The sequence below is a fragment of the Perissodus microlepis genome, chromosome 19, assembly GCF_051167445.1.
Source record: "Perissodus microlepis isolate ML-2025 ecotype Zambia chromosome 19, ASM5116744v1, whole genome shotgun sequence".
Classification (NCBI taxonomy): Eukaryota; Metazoa; Chordata; class Actinopteri; order Cichliformes; family Cichlidae; genus Perissodus; species Perissodus microlepis.
In genome coordinates, this window is record NC_140479.1 from 16,778,049 (window position 1) to 16,797,511 (window position 19,463).

At 40.0% G+C, this 19,463-nt stretch overlaps 3 protein-coding genes across 4 annotated transcripts; all 3 read right to left on the reverse strand.

Annotated features, from left to right (window-relative positions):
* Positions 1-1,637: 1,637 nt before the first annotated feature.
* Positions 1,638-3,057, reverse strand: slc22a3 (solute carrier family 22 member 3). The gene is given in 3 exon segments (XM_084914848.1): positions 1,638-1,868; positions 2,348-2,626; positions 2,629-3,057. Coding segments are annotated over 3 exon segments (513 nt in total). The 5' UTR covers positions 2,753-3,057; the 3' UTR covers positions 1,638-1,758.
* A 151-nt stretch (positions 3,058-3,208) lies between these two features.
* On the reverse strand, positions 3,209-8,452 carry LOC146365733 (peroxiredoxin-like 2C). Of its 2 annotated transcripts, XM_084914840.1 has the most exons (9): positions 8,282-8,452; positions 8,029-8,122; positions 7,851-7,904; positions 7,604-7,649; positions 7,389-7,516; positions 7,132-7,246; positions 5,320-5,442; positions 5,105-5,242; positions 3,213-4,952 (listed from the first exon to the last, which is right to left on the reverse strand). In XM_084914840.1, exons 1-9 carry the CDS (start codon positions 8,388-8,390, stop codon positions 4,845-4,847), a joined length of 915 nt encoding a protein of 304 aa, XP_084770966.1. In that variant the 5' UTR covers positions 8,391-8,452; the 3' UTR covers positions 3,213-4,844. The 2 variants fall into 2 exon arrangements, with proteins under 2 accessions (XP_084770965.1, XP_084770966.1); XM_084914839.1 differs by having other exon boundaries at positions 3,209-4,952; positions 7,389-7,649.
* Positions 8,453-11,606: 3,154 nt separating this feature from the next.
* Positions 11,607-19,454, reverse strand: txlnbb (taxilin beta b). The gene is made up of 10 exons (XM_084914837.1): positions 18,719-19,454; positions 16,474-16,744; positions 14,454-14,545; positions 14,152-14,322; positions 13,332-13,526; positions 12,932-13,051; positions 12,768-12,842; positions 12,586-12,678; positions 12,239-12,334; positions 11,607-12,097 (listed from the first exon to the last, which is right to left on the reverse strand). Exons 2-10 carry the CDS (start codon positions 16,706-16,708, stop codon positions 11,615-11,617), a joined length of 1,560 nt encoding a protein of 519 aa, XP_084770963.1. The 5' UTR covers positions 16,709-16,744; positions 18,719-19,454; the 3' UTR covers positions 11,607-11,614.
* Positions 19,455-19,463: the final 9 nt, after the last annotated feature.

Sequence of the window (19,463 nt, forward strand, 5' to 3'; positions counted from 1 at the left end):
GTAATGAGAAGGGGTGTGGTCTAATGACATCAACACCCTATATCAGGTGTGCATAATTATTAGGCAACGTCCTTTCCTTTGGCAAAATGGGTCAAAAGAAGGACTTGACGGGCTCAGAAAAGTCAAAAATAGTGAGATATCTTGCAGAGGGATGCAGCAGTCTCAAAATTGCAAAGCTTCTGAAGCGTGATCATCGAACAATCAAGCGTTTCATTCAAAATAGTCAACAGGGTCGCAAGAAGCGTGTGGAAAAACCAAGGCGCAAAATAACTGCCCATGAACTGACAAAAGTCAAGCGTGCAGCTGCCAAGATGCCACTTGCCACCAGTTTGGCCATATTTCAGAGCTGCAACATCACTGGAGTGCCCAAAAACACAAGGTGTGCAATACTCAGAGACATGGCCAAGGTAAGAAAGGCTGAAAGACGACCACCACTGAACAAGACACACAAGCTGAAACGTCAAGACTGGGCCAAGAAATATCTCAAGACTGATTTTCCTAAGGTTTTATGGACTGATGAAATGAGAGTGAGTCTTGATGGGCCAGATGGATGGGCCCGTGGCTGGATTGGTAAAGGGCAGAGAGCTCCAGTCCGACTCAGACGCCAGCAAGGTGGAGGTGGAGTACTGGTTTGGGCTGGTATCATCAAAGATGAGCTTGTGGGGCCTTTTCGGGTTGAGGATGGAGTCAAGCTCAACTCCCAGTCCTACTGCCAGTTTCTGGAAGACACCTTCTTCAAGCAGTGGTACAGGAAGAAGTCTGCATCCTTCAAGAAAAACATGATTTTCATGCAGGACAATGCTCCATCACACGCGTCCAAGTACTCCACAGCGTGGCTGGCAAGAAAGGGTATAAAAGAAGAAAAACTAATGACATGGCCTCCTTGTTCACCTGATCTGAACCCCATTGAGAACCTGTGGTCCATCATCAAATGTGAGATTTACAAGGAGGGAAAACAGTACACCTCTCTGAACAGTGTCTGGGAGGCTGTGGTTGCTGCTGCACGCAATGTTGATGGTGAACAGATCAAAACACTGACAGAATCCATGGATGGCAGGCTTTTGAGTGTCCTTGCAAAGAAAGGTGGCTATATTGGTCGCTGATTTGTTTTTGTTTTGTTTTTGAATGTCAGAAATGTATATTTGTGAATGTGGAGATGTTATATTGGTTTCACTGGTAAAAATAAATAATTGAAATGGGTATATATTTGTTTTTTGTTAAGTTGCCTAATAATTATGCACAGTAATAGTCACCTGCACACACAGATATCCCCCTAAAATAGCTAAAACTAAAAACAAACTAAAAACTACTTCCAAAAACATTCAGCTTTGATATTAATGAGTTTTTTGGGTTCATTGAGAACATGGTTGTTGTTCAATAATAAAATTATTCCTCAAAAATACAACTTGCCTAATAATTCTGCACTCCCTGTGTTCATTTTGATAATGAGATTATAGTTGGAATTGCTAGTTTTAAGCCCTACTTAGTACAAAATCATGATCATTTTATAAATTATTTTCCAATTTAAAGTAAATCAGATGACAATCCGAGAAAATATTTAGGCATTGCTACCCTGTAAGTTGCTACTTTTATATCCTCAGTGATTTGATATCTTGTTTTTAAAGAGTGATGAAATGACTAAAATGCTAAACGAGCAATCAAAAAGGTCCATAAATCAGTCGGTGATGTCATCTAGGGTCAATGAGTTAGAGGGGTATGCCTAAATTGATTTGTTGGTGAAAAGAAAAAAATGTGTTGTCATTGGTGCATAATAAACCTGACAGCTGGGTAACCTGTCACAAAAGTTCCAATGAAAAATCCACATGCCAGGGAAACTTGATTCAGGTCAGCGAGCCAGGATCTAAAAACTAGGTGGGAAGGAATTCCAAGAAACACAAAGATTAACACTGTTTTTCTTTGTGATTTCATGACTATAACAGTAAAATAAACCTAGTAAAAACCAAAGAACACAAATGAATGTGTGTGACGAGAATAGCAAGGGGGGCAATATTGGAAAGTTTAGATCCAGGAAAACACTTCTTTTCACAACAGAACTTTTCTGATATATGTATAGCAAAAGCTGAAAATGGATTTCTTTAAAACTCTCATGGTAACACGGCTCACTTGTTTTAGTTTTAGCTGCAGGACAGATTAGGTCATGTTCCAGAGTTACACAACATCACATGAATATTACATGTGATGCAATGAGTTTCTTCTCAAGTAGTCAAAACATGAATCAGTCTAATGCAAACGCAACCCATGAGATCAATTACAACAGCTGTAAAATCAATTTAAAGATATATTACATCATACTATAACATCATTGCAGAAATAGGAAAAAAATGACCATTTACCTTTAAAACAATAGTAGTGCGGTTATCATCAAACACCCATCTGCTTTCGCACGCCACCGTCTGGGTTGCATTAGAAATCCGCTGCCAGTCAAGTTCATCACATTTCTTTTGGCTTTCGCTCCAGTCCACTGCAAATCTCTCACAACGGCTGAAAGATCCAGACTGTTCTGAGTGGGGAATGGTCACGTCCCGCACCTTGACATCACTCCATCCACATTCCTCCCAGAGGCCCTCAGATCCATGACTCCAGCACCAGTGATCCAGAGTGTGCCTAAGAAAACAACTCCAACAAGTACAAAAGCGAAAACTATCAATGGAAATGAACCAAGTGTGGCAATCTTCCTCTGGAATGGCCCAAAGTCTCATATCTGCATGATGAGTTTGTCCACGTTTGCCATCTCTGGTGATTAAGGACTGTCTTAAAATGATGGGTCTCTTAAGCAGTTCTAGTCTGAAGATGTCTAAGAAGAGTCTTGATCAAAGGCCTGCTTTTTTTTTTTATAACTCTTGAGTTTACTGCTCATCATTTCAAGGGTTTTGCGCAGGCTTATGTCATTAAACGTGCAGCATTATGAAGCTTGATCCTGTGATTTATGTCTGCAGAGGTGCATTTTCTGCCTTCAGCCTTCATCTTGATTTTTATCGTTAAGATATATTTTTGAACTGCTCTTCTTCTGCTATTGCAAATTTGGCGAGAATTTTTCTTGCATCATTTTCTAATCATTGATTGAAACTCAGATATGAGAAGTAGCAGTTTTAACATCAGATTTTAAAGTTGAAAACAGTTATTGTTTCTGCAAAATGTATGCTTTTTAAGGTAAAATGCCATGTTTAAATGGACTTCATTTATACACCAGGTTTTATCACTTAATCGCTCAGAGCACTTATCAAAGGACAAAAGAGGCTTCAGACCTTAGTATAGAGGCTGTGCTGCATCACCTCATTTTAGCAATGCTGTGTAAGCAATTGCAAACTGTGGAAACCCAACCATAAGTTGTAGTTTGTTATTATTACCTGATGTTGGACTTCAACCACTCAGCAGTTTGCACTTTTTGTTTCATGTGACAATGCATTACATGCAGTCAGTGGGTGACAGATGTGCACTTCGGACATGTTTAGGATGCATACTCTTACTGTGGAGCTGTAATTTAAAAGGGCTGTGTGTCGTTAAATACTTGGATGCCTTGACATATGTGCAAGTTACCCATAGTGCTAATGCAATCCAAGAGTTCCAAGTGGAAAACTGGGACTGTGCAGTGATATTGTGTCTGTCATACGTTTTCATATTTAATGCACTTCCTATTTCATCATCTTATCTTTAAACTTTTAATCTAAATCTGGTCCATTTTTAATCCTGAAATACTCGGAACAGTGGTGACGCTTTCAAAGAGCGGTCACCTTACGAAGAGTGCATCAACGACTCATCCAGAAGGTCACAAAAGAACCCGCAACAACAATAATGTAAAGAAGCGCAGGCTTCACTTGCCTCAGTTATGGTCAGAGTTCGTGATTCAACAATAAGGAAGCAACTGGGCAAAAATGGCATCCAGGGGAGAATTCAAAGACGAAAAACATGTCTGCTGACTAAAAAGCTTGTCTCATCTTTGCCAAAAAAAATCTTGATGATCCCCAAGATTTTTGGAAAAATATTCTGAATACACAAAACTAAACTTTTTGGAATTGGAGTCCTGTTTCATCTTGTGTAAAGTCTGGGGCTCTTTGGCTGGTTTGCTGCTTGTGCCTCCATTACGTTCTGTAATTGATTGTGAATTCTGCTCTCTACCAGAAGGTCCTGAATGTCCAGTCATCAGTTTATACACTGAAGTTCAAACTCACTTGATTCACTTAATACAGCAGGATATCTGAATGGCTAAAAAAAACAAAACTAAAATAAAGGCTTGGAGTGACCTTGTCAAAATCCAAACTTAAATCTGATTAAGATGCTGTGGCATAACCTCAAAGAGGCTGTACATGCTTGAAAATCCTACAATGTGGCTGAATTAAAACAATTCTTCAAAGAGCAGCAGCCAAGATTCCTCCACAGCGATGTGAGAGACTCATTGCCAGTTCTTGCTAACGCTTGATTGCTGCCAAGGGTGGCACAATCAGTTATTAGGTTTAAGGGCAATTACTTTTTCACATAGACACAGGTAGATTTGGATAACATTTTCCCCTTAATAAATAAAATAATTTTATTTGGGGTTATCTTTGGGTTATCTTTGTCCAGTACTGACATTGTTTTCATGATCTGAAAGATATACATATGACAAATAAGAAAAAATGAAGAAATCTAAAAGGTGGAAAATACTTTTTCACAGCACTGTATAAAAAAAAAGTAATACCTTTAAAGCAGTTCTCACAAAATTATTGTTTCAAAGATGGCTTAATAATCACATTTATCTTAACTTGATACAAAGAATGAATCAGCTGACATCATCTGTTTCTTTTTTCCTTTAATTAAGTCATGCCGTGCATGAAGGATTTTAATATTCACTGTGCAGATAAAATGTCCTCCACTGAGGGTCGGTCTATTGGACTCTGGCAGCGGTGAGAGAACAGCACCCTTCCATGTTCGTCCAAAACAAAGTTGCCTCCCAGCTGGAACAAATGACAGTAACGATAAATTATTCATAAATCCTAAAAGTCTTTCTTTGTGGTGAAAATTTAGTGAATTTCTCTATCACCTCTTAGAATTCATTAATACATAGATAGATGTGTTGCACAAAATAGTCATATTGAATTCTGATGACCTGAAACATGTCGTCTTGAATCCACGGAAGCTCTCGTGGAAACTCCATATCGTTCGCTACATATTCAGAGTAGATCAGCATGTTACAGAAGTTTAACACTTTCTTCAGAGATGCTCCCAGACCAAATGCACTATACATCTGCAATACCAAACAATGAGTTAATTTATTTATTCATCAAAGACTGAAATGTGTATTGTCTGATGTTGACCCCTGACCTTTCTACTGGGATCCAGCAGCAAGTCGTACTGACAGCCTGTTTGCTCCACCCAGTGTGATGCTCCCTCCTGACAGCCAAACGAAATGACCACCACTTGTACTGAGTGTGCATCCAGAGAACTCTGCAAAGTAACATTAGAGATAAAAGTGTATATATATATATATATATATATATATATATATATATATATATACACACACACATATATATCCCCTGGGGGACGGGGCTATGGCTCCCCACACCCCCTAGTAGATCTTTACATGGGGAAACCTTTTGAATACAAGCGAGCTCATCCACACAGGTGTACACACAGGTGTACACACGGGTATTCACAGACACAAACTACACCTTTCTTGGCTGCTACTTCAGAGCACATCTTGCATGCTCCACAACATTATTCAATATTTAGTATCTACTGTTTTTACTCTTAGCTAGATTATTGCGATGGTGTTGTGTTTATTACGTTGCTCTCTTTTTTGCTTGTTTTCTCACTCTCCCTCTTCCCCTCTGTTTTTCTTTCTCTCCCTCTCTTACTTTCTTTCTCCCTTTCCTATCCCCCAGTCATGTCTGTCCCATCTGTAACAACTGAAAATAAAATAAAATAAATAAGTAATAATAACAAAGGTCAATCAAATAGACCAATATGGCAAGGCCGTGATGATCCACTTGGTAAAATAAATCCGTTGGGCATCTTTCTTGGCCTTCAGACAATAATTCTGATGGCTATAGAACCAAATGGGACAGGCAAAAGAGAGAGAGAGAGAGAGAGATAAAAGCATAATTATGTAAGTTTTATATACTGTCCTGGGGGATTTTAGAGATCAGCTGATTGTGGATATTTATGAGAATATCACACTGCATATACACCATGGTGCAGAAGTCTTGAGCCAACAGTTTACTGAAAAAAAGAAAATAGGAACACAGTGTATGGGGCAAAAACAGCATGTGTACATTTCCAATGAGCTTGAAAGTAAATATTTGGTATGACCACTTTTATTCTTTAACTTTGAACTTTGAACTTAGGGCATTCAAAACTCTTCTTTGGATGTTGCTGCCTTTTGTTCCGTTCTCTGGTATCTTAACAGAGAATGGGGGGGGGGGAAAGCTTGATAGCCTTGAGGCAATTGTTGGGATTTTGGTGCTATATAAATAAAACTATTGAATTTGATTAAGCTGAATGATCATACACTGCTTCAATAATGTTGAGTCCAGGATGTGGGGAGGCCAGTGTATGCCTAATTATGTTTCATTGAGTGTTTTTCTATCTATCCATGTTTACTTTTACTGCATTAGCAGTGTTTTTGGGATCACTGTCAATCGGACGGCTTTCAGATGGTATTATTGCGTGGTGTATCAACATCTGATGATACTTTTCTACATTCATAATACCATTTATTGACAAGAACCCCAACACCACTGATTGAAATGCAGCCCCATATCATGTTAGTGTCGTGTATTACGGATGACTGTAGATACTCACTACTTCCTCTTTAATGGTTCCCTCTACACACACTGATTACAATTAGACCCAAAACTTTTAAATTTGGGCTCAAGACCTGTTACCACTTTCTCCCTGTTTCCCTCCCTTAGAGACACACTGCACAGCATGTTGAGATATGCAAAGTTTTCACCTTATAACTCTTTGGTAATCATTTTTTTGGTTCAAATTAGTATTTTATATTGTGCTGTTATGTCTGGCATTTTTCTTGCATAGTAAAAAACATGAATGTGTTACTGCGGTCACGATGAGTTGTCCAAATAGGTTTGGATGAATGTAGCAAAGCATTGTTATTAGGTGTGTGATGTTTACTTGATTCTTCTGCAGATCTTGAACGTGTAGACGGCAGAGCAGACAGGAGAACTGACGGATTAACACCAGCAATATCTTCTTACCTCTCCCAAGATATTTCTGTAGTGTTACTGTTCTGTCAAACACAAAGCCTCAGTAAAATATAAAGGTGCAAAGCAGACAGCACCAACGACGCATAAACACTGGCAGATATATGAGGTTCATTGTTACGCTTTTTTAATAAGTGTGGAAGCATTAAAGACTTTCATCAAACCCACTCTCCAGTTCTGGCATCGATGAGCGGCGTATCTGGTGAAATGCATTTTGATTGATGATCGACATTGTGTATTTTAGGACTCAGTTGTAACTCATCATCCAAACGCTGTAGAAAGGCATCCCACTGCACCTGCGGTACATTGGCTGCACTATGTAAAATGACCGTGGTGAGTATGCTTTTTAAAAATATTTTACATTTTGCATTAAAAGAACTCACTTCGAGCTCTTTAAAGTCCTGAAGAGCTTCTCTCAAAGCAGCACAGCTGGGAACATCATGCAGAATAGTTTTCTGGGGTCATGTCAGTTTATTAAGGCTGTGACTTACTGTACTATGCGAATCAGTGAGTGGATGCACAGCAATTGTGACAGCACAAGCTACAGCTGATTTGGCCTTTGTCATGTAATCTAGATGATAATAGTTATATATACCTCAATACATTGAAATTGAATTTTTGTGCTCTTACTTTGTATTTTTGCTCCAGAGATCCTCTGCATCCTTTTTTCGTTTAACAGACAGGCTGTAAAGCAGAAAAAATGGGCCTGAAATATAACACTTCATTACATATTTTAGCTAAAAATATTAAATATAATAAGGTTTAACAGAAGAGGCTGCTTAGTTAAACTGAAGGTGGGACTTTAGACCTGTTGTACAGAGTTGCACCGGCTTCAATCAGACCCAGCAGTGACTGTTTACGCTCTATGCGGATTTTCTGCCTGACGAATTCTTGGCACGAGCCTGTGTGTCACAAAGTGCATGAAGTTAGCAGCTAACCATTTGTTTCAGCAGATTCTTTATGTATAATGATTGATAGGACTCCTGCAGCCCCTGCTCATGCTACGTCCATAAATTATTTGACGACTGGTGTCTATTTTTATGTACACTTGTGTGACCTACCTTCCCTGCTTTCCTTCTCAGCGAGGTCCAGCAGAGCTTTTCCTTTTTCGACAAAAGATGAGAGAGCTTTTGCACAAGAAATTGCAGTTGAATCTGGTTGTTCTGCCATTTTTCTTTTAAACTCTCCAGCCTCTTATTGGGGACCGCAGTAACAACTGCCTCTGATTTCTCTCAAAGTCCAGTCTGGCCAAGTTTAGAGCCAAAAGATTTTCGACTGAAGCTCAGTTTAAAGGGGAACGTCACTGATTTGTGACACAAGTGTTTGTTTGCAGGTTTTAAATGACTTATAACAAAACATTTAATCAAAACTGAAGTAAAAGCCAAAAAAACAGAAAGGTGAAAGAAAGGAAATAAAATTCGAAAATAAAATACATTCTTTGACATCAAGCCCATTTTATCATTTAGTTATGCTATAACTGTTCACTGATTTGGTACAGTATCACATTAGGATATTAATAATTGTGTTCACGGGTAATTGGACACTTGACTGACCAGCAGTTTAATGAGCAGGTGAGATCCATTGTTCCATTATTCCATGACAAACTAAGCAGATAAAAGATCTGAAATTGAAGTGCTGAACATTTAGTAGACGCCTCAATATCCATAGTGATGTCAATTGAAGTGAAGGAGACAACATTAGCTGAAAACCAAAATAACCCTTTCAGGGACAGAGAGAGAAAACGTAGGAGTGCCCAAATCAACAATCTGGTACAGAGACGGAATGCAGTGACCAGCTCAGCAACACGAAAAGGTGTGAAAGACTATAAAAGAACTAAAAGTGAGGATCACAGAATTATTTCCATGGTCACGAGTGTTCATGCCATCTAACCAAGTCATGTACACTCTCAAAGAGGTAGATGTTTCATTTTAAAAGTCCACATTTAAGAGAGAGATTGTTTAGAGCAAGGTGCAAACCAAAGACCAGGAAGGACAGATTAAACTACAGGGAGTGCAGAATTATTAGGCAAGTTGTATTTTTGAGGAATAATTTTATTATTGAACAACAACCATGTTCTCAATGAACCCAAAAAACTCATTAATATCAAAGCTGAATGTTTTTGGAAGTAGTTTTTAGTTTGTTTTTAGTTTTAGCTATTTTAGGGGGATATCTGTGTGTGCAGGTGACTATTACTGTGCATAATTATTAGGCAACTTAACAAAAAACAAATATATACCCATTTCAATTATTTATTTTTACCAGTGAAAGCAATATAACATCTCCACATTCACAAATATACATTTCTGACATTCAAAAACAAAACAAAAACAAATCAGCGACCAATATAGCCACCTTTCTTTGCAAGGACACTCAAAAGCCTGCCATCCATGGATTCTGTCAGTGTTTTGATCTGTTCACCATCAACATTGCGTGCAGCAGCAACCACAGCCTCCCAGACACTGTTCAGAGAGGTGTACTGTTTTCCCTCCTTGTAAATCTCACATTTGATGATGGACCACAGGTTCTCAATGGGGTTCAGATCAGGTGAACAAGGAGGCCATGTCATTAGTTTTTCTTCTTTTATACCCTTTCTTGCCAGCCACGCTGTGGAGTACTTGGACGCGTGTGATGGAGCATTGTCCTGCATGAAAATCATGTTTTTCTTGAAGGATGCAGACTTCTTCCTGTACCACTGCTTGAAGAAGGTGTCTTCCAGAAACTGGCAGTAGGACTGGGAGTTGAGCTTGACTCCATCCTCAACCCGAAAAGGCCCCACAAGCTCATCTTTGATGATACCAGCCCAAACCAGTACTCCACCTCCACCTTGCTGGCGTCTGAGTCGGACTGGAGCTCTCTGCCCTTTACCAATCCAGCCACGGGCCCATCCATCTGGCCCATCAAGACTCACTCTCATTTCATCAGTCCATAAAACCTTAGAAAAATCAGTCTTGAGATATTTCTTGGCCCAGTCTTGACGTTTCAGCTTGTGTGTCTTGTTCAGTGGTGGTCGTCTTTCAGCCTTTCTTACCTTGGCCATGTCTCTGAGTATTGCACACCTTGTGCTTTTGGGCACTCCAGTGATGTTGCAGCTCTGAAATATGGCCAAACTGGTGGCAAGTGGCATCTTGGCAGCTGCACGCTTGACTTTTCTCAGTTCATGGGCAGTTATTTTGCGCCTTGGTTTTTCCACACGCTTCTTGCGACCCTGTTGACTGTTTTGAATGAAACGCTTGATTGTTCGATGATCACGCTTCAGAAGCTTTGCAATTTTGAGACTGCTGCATCCCTCTGCAAGATATCTCACTATTTTTGACTTTTCTGAGCCTGTCAAGTCCTTCTTTTGACCCATTTTCCCAAAGGAAAGGACGTTGCCTAATAATTATGCACACCTGATATAGGGTGTTGATGTCATTAGACCACACCCCTTCTCATTACAGAGATGCACATCACCTAATATGCTTAATTGGTAGTAGGCTTTCGAGCCTATACAGCTTGGAGTAAGACAACATGCATGAAGAGGATGATGTGGACAAAATACTCATTTGCCTAATAATTCTGCACTCCCTGTAGTGAGGAGCCTGAACAGTTCTGAGAAAAGAGAAAAGTGTGAAGAAGGACAAAAACAGCTCATGATCCAAAGAATATCACATTATCTGTCAAACATGGTAGAGTCAGTATTATGGTATGGCTCCCAATGGAAACAAAATGCATCTGAATGTGTATGAAACAAAGGCCAGAAAAACGGATTATTTTGCTTACGTAATCAGTAATTAGTGAATTTGTAGTGAAATTCATTCAACTTTGGACTCAGTTTTTGTTTTCTTGTGAATTTCTGTTGTCTCTTAGCCCTTAGCTAGCCACCTTAATAGTGAAAAAATACAATCTTGTTTGCTTATGTAACAGTTTCCATGCTCACTAGATCCTATCAGGTCCTAGACTGGGTGAAGCGCAGCGATATTGCAACACAAGTAATTAAAGCCAAGACTCTCTACAGAGTGATTCCAGAACCAGTTTGTATTTGGATTTGTACTTTTAATATTGGACTTAAAACTTTCCTTTTTGATATACGGTTAAAGTTACAGCTACATTAGATGTGCCTGAACATTCGTTTAGATATGCTGCTATAGGCTGAGGCTGCTGGGAGGGAGCTCGTGGTATAGAACTGAGTCTTACAAAACTGTTACTGGAGAAAAAAAATGGGTAGTTGGAAAAGCTCTGGTTTGTTAAACAAGTTCTTAATCTGTGTAGTTATAGGTGGAGATTTGCGTACTAAAATAAACCCACTTTTAAATGTCTTTACACTAGGATCAGACACTCAACACAGATGTAGCATTTTTATTTTTATTGCTAAGAATCTCACACGACCATGGTTTCTTTTCACAGTTATTTCAGCATTAATCGACTGACTCCATTTCCAAATCTCTCCGTTGTTGGTATCCATCCTCGTGGACTTCCCGGTGTTCGCTCTGCTCTATGTGGTTCTCCTCTGGCTCCTTGGTGGGTTCATGTGATTGACTTGTGCCTGTTTCTGTAGAGGCAATGTGAGAGATTGTGAAAGAACTGGCGACCTCTTTCAGAAGGGCTTGTTCAGCCTTCAGTTTAGCCATTTCCTCGGTGAGCGGACTTGTGAGTGTTGGTGTCCCGGTAGGGGCAGGTGCTGCAGTATTCTGGATGGGCTGATTCTCATTTGGGTCTTCAGGTGTCTTCTCAGAGCCCCCCTTCTCTGATGGATCAGCAGACTTGTCCTCTGGTTGACTGCCAGCTCCATGCACCTTTGCATATAGACTCTTCCTTTCTTCTTGCAAAGCCCTGCACAGATTCTCAAGCTTCTGGTTTTTGATGGTGAGAAGCTCAAACTCCTTTTCCTTGATTGCTTTCTGTAAAAAATATTTTTAACATATTGTATAAAATTTGATATGGTAAACTGAATTTTTTCCCTGGTGGGTCATATTTTTTTTAAAAAATATATCTATGTATGAGGGTATTAATGAATTAAAACAACAACAAAAAATTCTTACATCTGCCACCATGTCAATAAGATTCTTATTGCAGCCATCAAAGCGAGTCTTCCATGACTGGCACTCTTTCTCCAGCTTTTTCATTTTCTTGGCCATCTGCACAACAACAACAAAAAAAAAAAAATCATGTTATGCTGCAGACAATCAAAGTATCTTCTAAAAATAGCTGCAACTGAGCAAGTGTAGGATTATAAGGTTTGTCAGTTTTTGAAGTGTTACTGAAAGGCTCATGGGATTCTTTCCTCTCATTTGTATTTTTGTCATCTTTGTCATCATCTTTTTGCAGAAAAACTCAATAATTTAATCTCCTGAAGCCGACTTCAAATATTCTGTAAAACCAAACTTACTTTGTCCATGTCCTGTTTGAAGCTGCTGTAGACACTGGTACTCTTTGTTACCGTGCCCTGGAATTCATCAAACTTCTTGGAGTACATATCAAGCTGAGGAAGAATGGTAACAAAACATTATACTTTTCTCCAGGGAGGTAGAAAAATGATCCAATTTTGCCCATGATGCCCTGATACCATACCTGGGCCTTCATATCGATCTCTTGCTCCTTCATGACCTTCACTTGCAGTTTATATTCTGCTGCCTGTTTCAGCAGCTGTGTGATTTTGAAATGGTAAAGAAAAATGAGCATTAGGGGATTATTACAACAAACCTTTTATTAAAATGCACAACGAAAAAACATACATGGTCTTTTTCCAGCTTATGCTTCTCCTCTGCTTCCTTCAGCAGCATGTTTGCCTGCGCGAGTTTGGTTTCCAGCAGCTTTTCTTTCAGGTCTCTGTGCTTGAAAACCTTTTCCAGGTTCTGGAAGACATTCAGGTGGATTTATGAGTCGTTTTCACAGAGAAAGCTGTTTCATTTCTCGCTCTGGGAGCCTTTGGCTACATAAAACTGAAATAGTGTAACTAATAAATGTAAGACCTGGGAGAAATCTGCAAATAATTCATGGGCACAGATGTGAGAAGGTTTACACAAGTACAGTTTATCCAGTTTTAATAATGCATGTAGACTGGGAGTACAAATTGGCTTTGCTGTTATGTTATGCGAGTGTCCGTGTGTGTTCACAGTGTAGCAGGATCCATACCGCCTCTCGCTGGTCATATTGTGAAATGAGTCCCTTCAGTTTTTCTGCAAGAGCGCTGTTCTCCTGACACAGTTTGGTGTTGCGGCTGCTGTGTTCCTCAATTTGGGCCTGAATCTCACTGAGCGTGCCCTGGAAATGGGTGGTGATCTCTTTCCTCTTTAGGTCATCCTCTCTGCACCTCTGCAGGGTCTCCTCCTGCGATTCAGGCATGGGTGTTAGCTTTAAAACCTGCACTGCAAGATGCATATAAATGCTCAACCGTTTTGTTTGTCTTGTGCACCACCACTGACTTATATAATTTGCTATTGCTCCAGCTAGCAGCCATACAGGAAGCTCATGAAGGAACTGTATCACTGTACAAGAGGAAGCATCCACGATGTTAAACTTATAAAAGAGAGAATGCACACCCTTTCAACTGAACTGCAGTGTTGTCTGCACAGTTCTTATGGTTGTTATAAAGGTGATAGTTGCTAAAGCATCAAAAAGCTCTGAAACTGAGCAGCTCACACCAAAACAATCTTGACTAAAAGTGCTACACTGCAAGAAAAAACATGCATATTTGATCAGGGAGTTAACTATCGCTAAAGTTCTGCTGTTTTGAACAACACTTGGCTTCACAACAGGAGTTGTGAGGGTGGCAGTGGAATAGGTCAAACTTTGAGCTTTGACATGGCAGCGGATTTTCAGTGCCAGCTGATGTCATATCCTGTAGAGCAAAAAATATGCTGGGACCACCTGGCACCATAGCTCAACAACAAATGGCGATTTCGGCATCTCTGATTAGACGCTGTTCAAGCAGTGATGTCTGGAGTTGAGCTACCTTTAAAGTCTTGTTATGTCTTTGCAGCTCTCTGCAGAGCCCCTCCAGTTTGCTGCGAGCCAGCACTGCACGGCTGTGCTCGCCCTGCAGCTGGTCCTTCTCCTTCATCACTTGGAGAAGCTTCTTCTGGAGAACTTTCATCTGCTTCTGATCACTGCGATGCTCCTCCAGCTGCAAAAGCACACACACAGTGCCCCATAATAGTGATTATCTCTTTTCTCTGGAAACAAACCATAGCTTTGATGAGAGCTACTATATATTTTCGTTTTTTTGCTCTCTTCACCTTTGTTTTATCCACTCACCAGCTCGGCATGCTTCTTGATGATGGCCTGCAGTTTCTCTTCCGGAGAATCGAGTTTGTTCAGACTTTGCATCAACAGCATAGCTTCCTTCCCTGAGCAGCCATACAGAATTTAACCTTAAAAATCAATCATTGCCATAAAGCCAGTTTTAAATAGACTGATACAGAAATTATTGTTGGATGATTTTCTGGGACTTCAAGAACTCTGCTGGTGCATCTTGTGAAAAATCATCTTGGCAGCTGAATGACACAAACTACAGGGAGTGCAGAATTATTAGGCAAATGAGTATTTTGTCCACTTCATCCTCTTCATGCATGTTGTCTTACTCCAAGCTGTATAGGCTCGAAAGCCTACTACCAATTAAGCATATTAGGTGATGTGCATCTCTGTAATGAGAAGGGGTGTGGTCTAATGACATCAACACCCTATATCAGGTGTGCATAATTATTAGGCAACGTCCTTTCCTTTGGCAAAATGGGTCAAAAGAAGGACTTGACAGGCTCAGAAAAGTCAAAAATAGTGAGATATCTTGCAGAGGGATGCAGCAGTCTCAAAATTGCAAAGCTTCTGAAGCGTGATCATCGAACAATCAAGCGTTTCATTCAAAATAGTCAACAGGGTCGCAAGAAGCGTGTGGAAAAACCAAGGTGCAAAATAACTGCCCATGAACTGAGAAAAGTCAAGCGTGCAGCTGCCAAGATGCCACTTGCCACCAGTTTGGCCATATTTCAGAGCTGCAACATCACTGGAGTGCCCAAAAGCACAAGGTGTGCAATACTCAGAGACATGGCCAAGGTAAGAAAGGCTGAAAGACGACCACCACTGAACAAGACACACAAGCTGAAACGTCAAGACTGGGCCAAGAAATATCTCAAGACTGATTTTTCTAAGGTTTTATGGACTGATGAAATGAGAGTGAGTCTTGATGGGCCAGATGGATGGGCCCGTGGCTGGATTGGTAAAGGGCAGAGAGCTCCAGTCCGACTCAGACGCCAGCAAGGTGGAGGTGGAGTACTGGTTTGGGCTGGTATCATCAAAGATGAGCTTGTGGGGCCTTTTCGGGTTGAGGATGGAGTCAAGCTCAACTCCCAGTCCTACTGCCAGTTTCTGGAAGACACCTTCTTCAAGCAGTGGTACAGGAAGAAGTCTGCATCCTTCAAGAAAAACATGATTTTCATGCAGGACAATGCTCCATCACACGCGTCCAAGTACTCCACAGCGTGGCTGGCAAGAAAGGGTATAAAAGAAGAAAAACTAATGACATGGCCTCCTTGTTCACCTGATCTGAACCCCATTGAGAACCTGTGGTCCATCATCAAATGTGAGATTTACAAGGAGGGAAAACAGTACACCTCTCTGAACAGTGTCTGGGAGGCTGTGGTTGCTGCTGCACGCAATGTTGATGGTGAACAGATCAAAACACTGACAGAATCCATGGATGGCAGGCTTTTGAGTGTCCTTGCAAAGAAAGGTGGCTATATTGGTCGCTGATTTGTTTTTGTTTTGTTTTTGAATGTCAGAAATGTATATTTGTGAATGTGGAGATGTTATATTGGTTTCACTGGTAAAAATAAATCATTGAAATGGGTATATATTTGTTTTTTGTTGAGTTGCCTAATAATTATGCACAGTAATAGTCACCTGCACACACAGATATCCCCCTAAAATAGCTAAAACTAAAAACAAACTAAAAACTACTTCCAAAAACATTCAGCTTTGATATTAATGAGTTTTTTGGGTTCATTGAGAACATGGTTGTTGTTCAATAATAAAATTATTCCTCAAAAATACAACTTGCCTAATAATTCTGCACTCCCTGTATAAAAGGCATTTGGAAATACTATTTTACCTCCCTCTCTGTTGCAGATGGATGCATTTACACGGGTTACGGCTCTGCTATCACACACCAATCACTTTCAGTACAACCTGGACTTTTGCTGACTTCACTGAATTAAACCCGCCTCAGATAAAATCACTAAAACAGTTTTTTTGTTTGTTTTTTCAAAACCACACACAACACCTAGATTTTTCAGCATCTTCTTCTCCATTTTCTGGTCCTTGCGGGTCTCTGCCTCTTTGACGGCTGTGACCTCCTCCGTGTCCTCTGGCTCAGCTGGAATCTCGGCAGCCTGGTAGGTGCTAATTATGTCCTCCAGCTGTTGGCCCAGGTCCTCTGTCAGGTCAATGTGGTGATCCTCGGCTGGCGACGCTTCAGGACTCGTGGGTGAACGTTTACTCTCCTGACAAGCCTCCATTTTTCTGAGGTAGTTCCAAAAGGGAGATGGTTGGTTCTGTAATGGAATCCAGGCTAAGGATTAGGTTTAGGATGGACTCATGTTTTCCTGTTTAGTGAAGTAGTAAACATGGAGAAAACCAAAGTCATGCTGAGTGTCTATTTTGGTCCTAGTTATTCCAGAAGCTTAATTTTAGTGATTAATCAATCAGAAATCTGATTAACTCAAATCAGATTTGAGAATTTCCAGCACAGACCTTCATCTCTGCAGAACGTTTTGTCATAGTAGAAAAAGCGCAGGTCTTTACAATGATGTCATAAATGACTTTTTCATTCATGTTCTCCAGTACAGCAACACAGCGTTATGGTTAACCATTAAGAAAAGGAGAAGTAAGATAAATAATTACACCTGATTTTCATACAGAGACAGTAAGTAAATGTCTTTCAGTGAATTGGCTGACCCAACACATCAACAGATATTATTTTTTGTAAATAGACACATAATTCTTTGGGAAAAGACTGTAAAAACTCTGTAACCCTGCTGTAAAGGCTCGGCAGAAAAATAGACTCAAACTTCAACACTACCATCAAGTTCTTTGGACATTGGCTGCTTTTTCGTTCATTGGGTTGTTTGTTAAGCAACTTAAAACTGACCCAAGAATCATTTAAGTATAAGAAAGACTCAAGGGGTGAACAAATGTGTTTACATATACTGTAATAAACAACTTTGCACAGATCGATTTTAATTTGTATCTTTAGGCCCTTTGTTACTAGCACCCTGTCACAAAAACATATAATTTGTTCTCATTTCTAACGTCGAATCTATTTAAAAAAAAAAAAAAAGCCAAAGATAACACAATAATTTGACAATAAGCTTTACACCAATAAGGTGATTGACAAAGAGCTGTTAGCTGAAAACATATCTCAGCATGCTGAGTAGTTTTTACTTAAAATTCTGAGTAAACTGGACAGGTGGAGGACAAAAGAAGTGCTAGGCCTACAAAAATATCTCCAGGAGAGTCATTTTCTTAGAAATAGGAAAACGTCCAGCAAAGACCTGACACAGGACCTGAGAGATGTATGTAGACCTTCATTTGATGCATTTGCATCCTTCAATGAGGATGGAGAATAATTCCAGAGGAGTAGTTAAAGAAACTAAGAGTTCAGACTCCTGCCGAAGAATAATGGTACAAACGTTGTTTTTAATTCTTTGTTTCCGTGTATCTTGACACGTTTCAGTAAATCAACGCACTCATTTTTTCCATTTTTTGCAAAACAAAGAAATGAATGGTGGCCCAAGTTTTTCTTGGTTTTGAGACCATCTTATATTTACTGTTAAGACAGGCAGACATTGGAAAATCTGCCATTTTTACGACAAAAACAATAATCACTTAAAGTAATACTAAAGCTCATTAGTGAATAATAAATATAATCCCCTATCGAGTCCTTGCGTTTGTCTTGCGTTGTACGGGCTTGCAGCCAGAGCCTGTTTATGTGCATAAAAATTAGTGCAGCCTTCACGCTGCCTGTGCTTTCACAAGCTGAGCACATGGCACCTGTTCCAGATCCACAGGCTATTTTAAGAACTTCTTAATATGGGCACGTTATTTATTTATTTCTTATCCACTCTTATTGATGTCAGTGGTTGTGTGCAGTAAAGTCGTGTTTTTCAACTATTAATATTCAATAAAAACACAAATGTTACATAAGCAACCCCATCGGCACGCAGTATATTTCTGGGAGGTTAAAGTTACCTTTAACACAGTGTATGTAACACTGGCTTTAGTGAGCCATTACTTTAACATAAATATTACTAAATGCATTCACAGACTAGACTAGCCTCACTGCCGTCAAGAGCTTCTCGCTTCTAACAAACTTGGCAAAGATTGCATCCATCAAATTCAGAGAGGCACTCATTAGTACGCTAAAGAAGACGTTTTGAAACACATCCCAAGCACAAGAGTTAATCTTTTAAACTATTAAAGCCTAAATATCCCTGAAGAAGCAGGGCAAGGAGCAAACAGGGTCTTACCAGGACCAAGGGCCAGAGGGAGAAAAGGAAGAGTGTCGAGGGGCTTGGACAGGCTGCCACCAGCTACAACAGCTGTGATAAGACCACCTCAAAATAAACCAGAGGAGCACAGCTCACTCTGAACAGAGAGAGGGAGTACAGAGATACTCCAGGGCACACCTCTATTAAAAACAACCCACGGGCCTCCTCTGATTGTAATCTTAACGGGAATTTACCACAAGAAGCACCTGTGTTCACGCTAACAATGTATGAATGCAATAAATCTTCTGGTAAAATCTTTAGCAGCCATTTTATGTGGTGTCTTTGAACCAATGCAGCACTCGTTTTATTTTAGGCAAGGTTGCTGTTAACAGCCATATAATTATTCTAACAAATGGGCCTGACAAGCCTGGTGACTGAGCAGGAGACAGGGGGGAAAAAACCTTATGTGTCTCTGTGATTGGCCAGAATTAGAACAGACCTCCTCCCCCGACCCAGAGAAGAGTGGCCGAAAAAATGTGATTTGCTCATTTCCTCGCTTATACATGCTTCACACATGCAGTAAAGTGCACCGCAAATGCTGCTGATACACAACAAAGTGTGTGCGAATGTGGTTCAATATTAGTCACAAGGTGAGAGCTATTTTTGGAAGCGTTCATTTATTTTTCCTCTCCCGTGTTATGACTGCAGTAATAATTCTTCACCAGAGGATGTCACTGGTTGGAGATTCTCCAATTTTTCACTGTACCCTGAAGATAAAATGTGA

Coding starts and splice junctions, on each gene's coding strand:
- txlnbb (XM_084914837.1), bottom strand. CDS start 16,708: ATGGAGGCTTGTCAGGAGAGTAAACGTTCACCCACGAGTCCTGAAGCG. Junction 14,323..14,453: donor TCAAGAAGCATGCCGAGCTG/GTGAGTGGATAA, acceptor GTGCTTTTGCAG/CTGGAGGAGCATCGCAGTGA. Junction 12,843..12,931: donor ATAAGCTGGAAAAAGACCAT/GTATGTTTTTTC, acceptor AAAATCACACAG/CTGCTGAAACAGGCAGCAGA.
- LOC146365733 (XM_084914839.1), bottom strand. CDS start 8,390: ATGGCAGAACAACCAGATTCAACTGCAATTTCTTGTGCAAAAGCTCTC. Junction 8,123..8,281: donor TGAGAAGGAAAGCAGGGAAG/GTAGGTCACACA, acceptor TGTGACACACAG/GCTCGTGCCAAGAATTCGTC. Junction 7,650..7,850: donor CTCTGGAGCAAAAATACAAA/GTAAGAGCACAA, acceptor TGATGTTCCCAG/CTGTGCTGCTTTGAGAGAAG.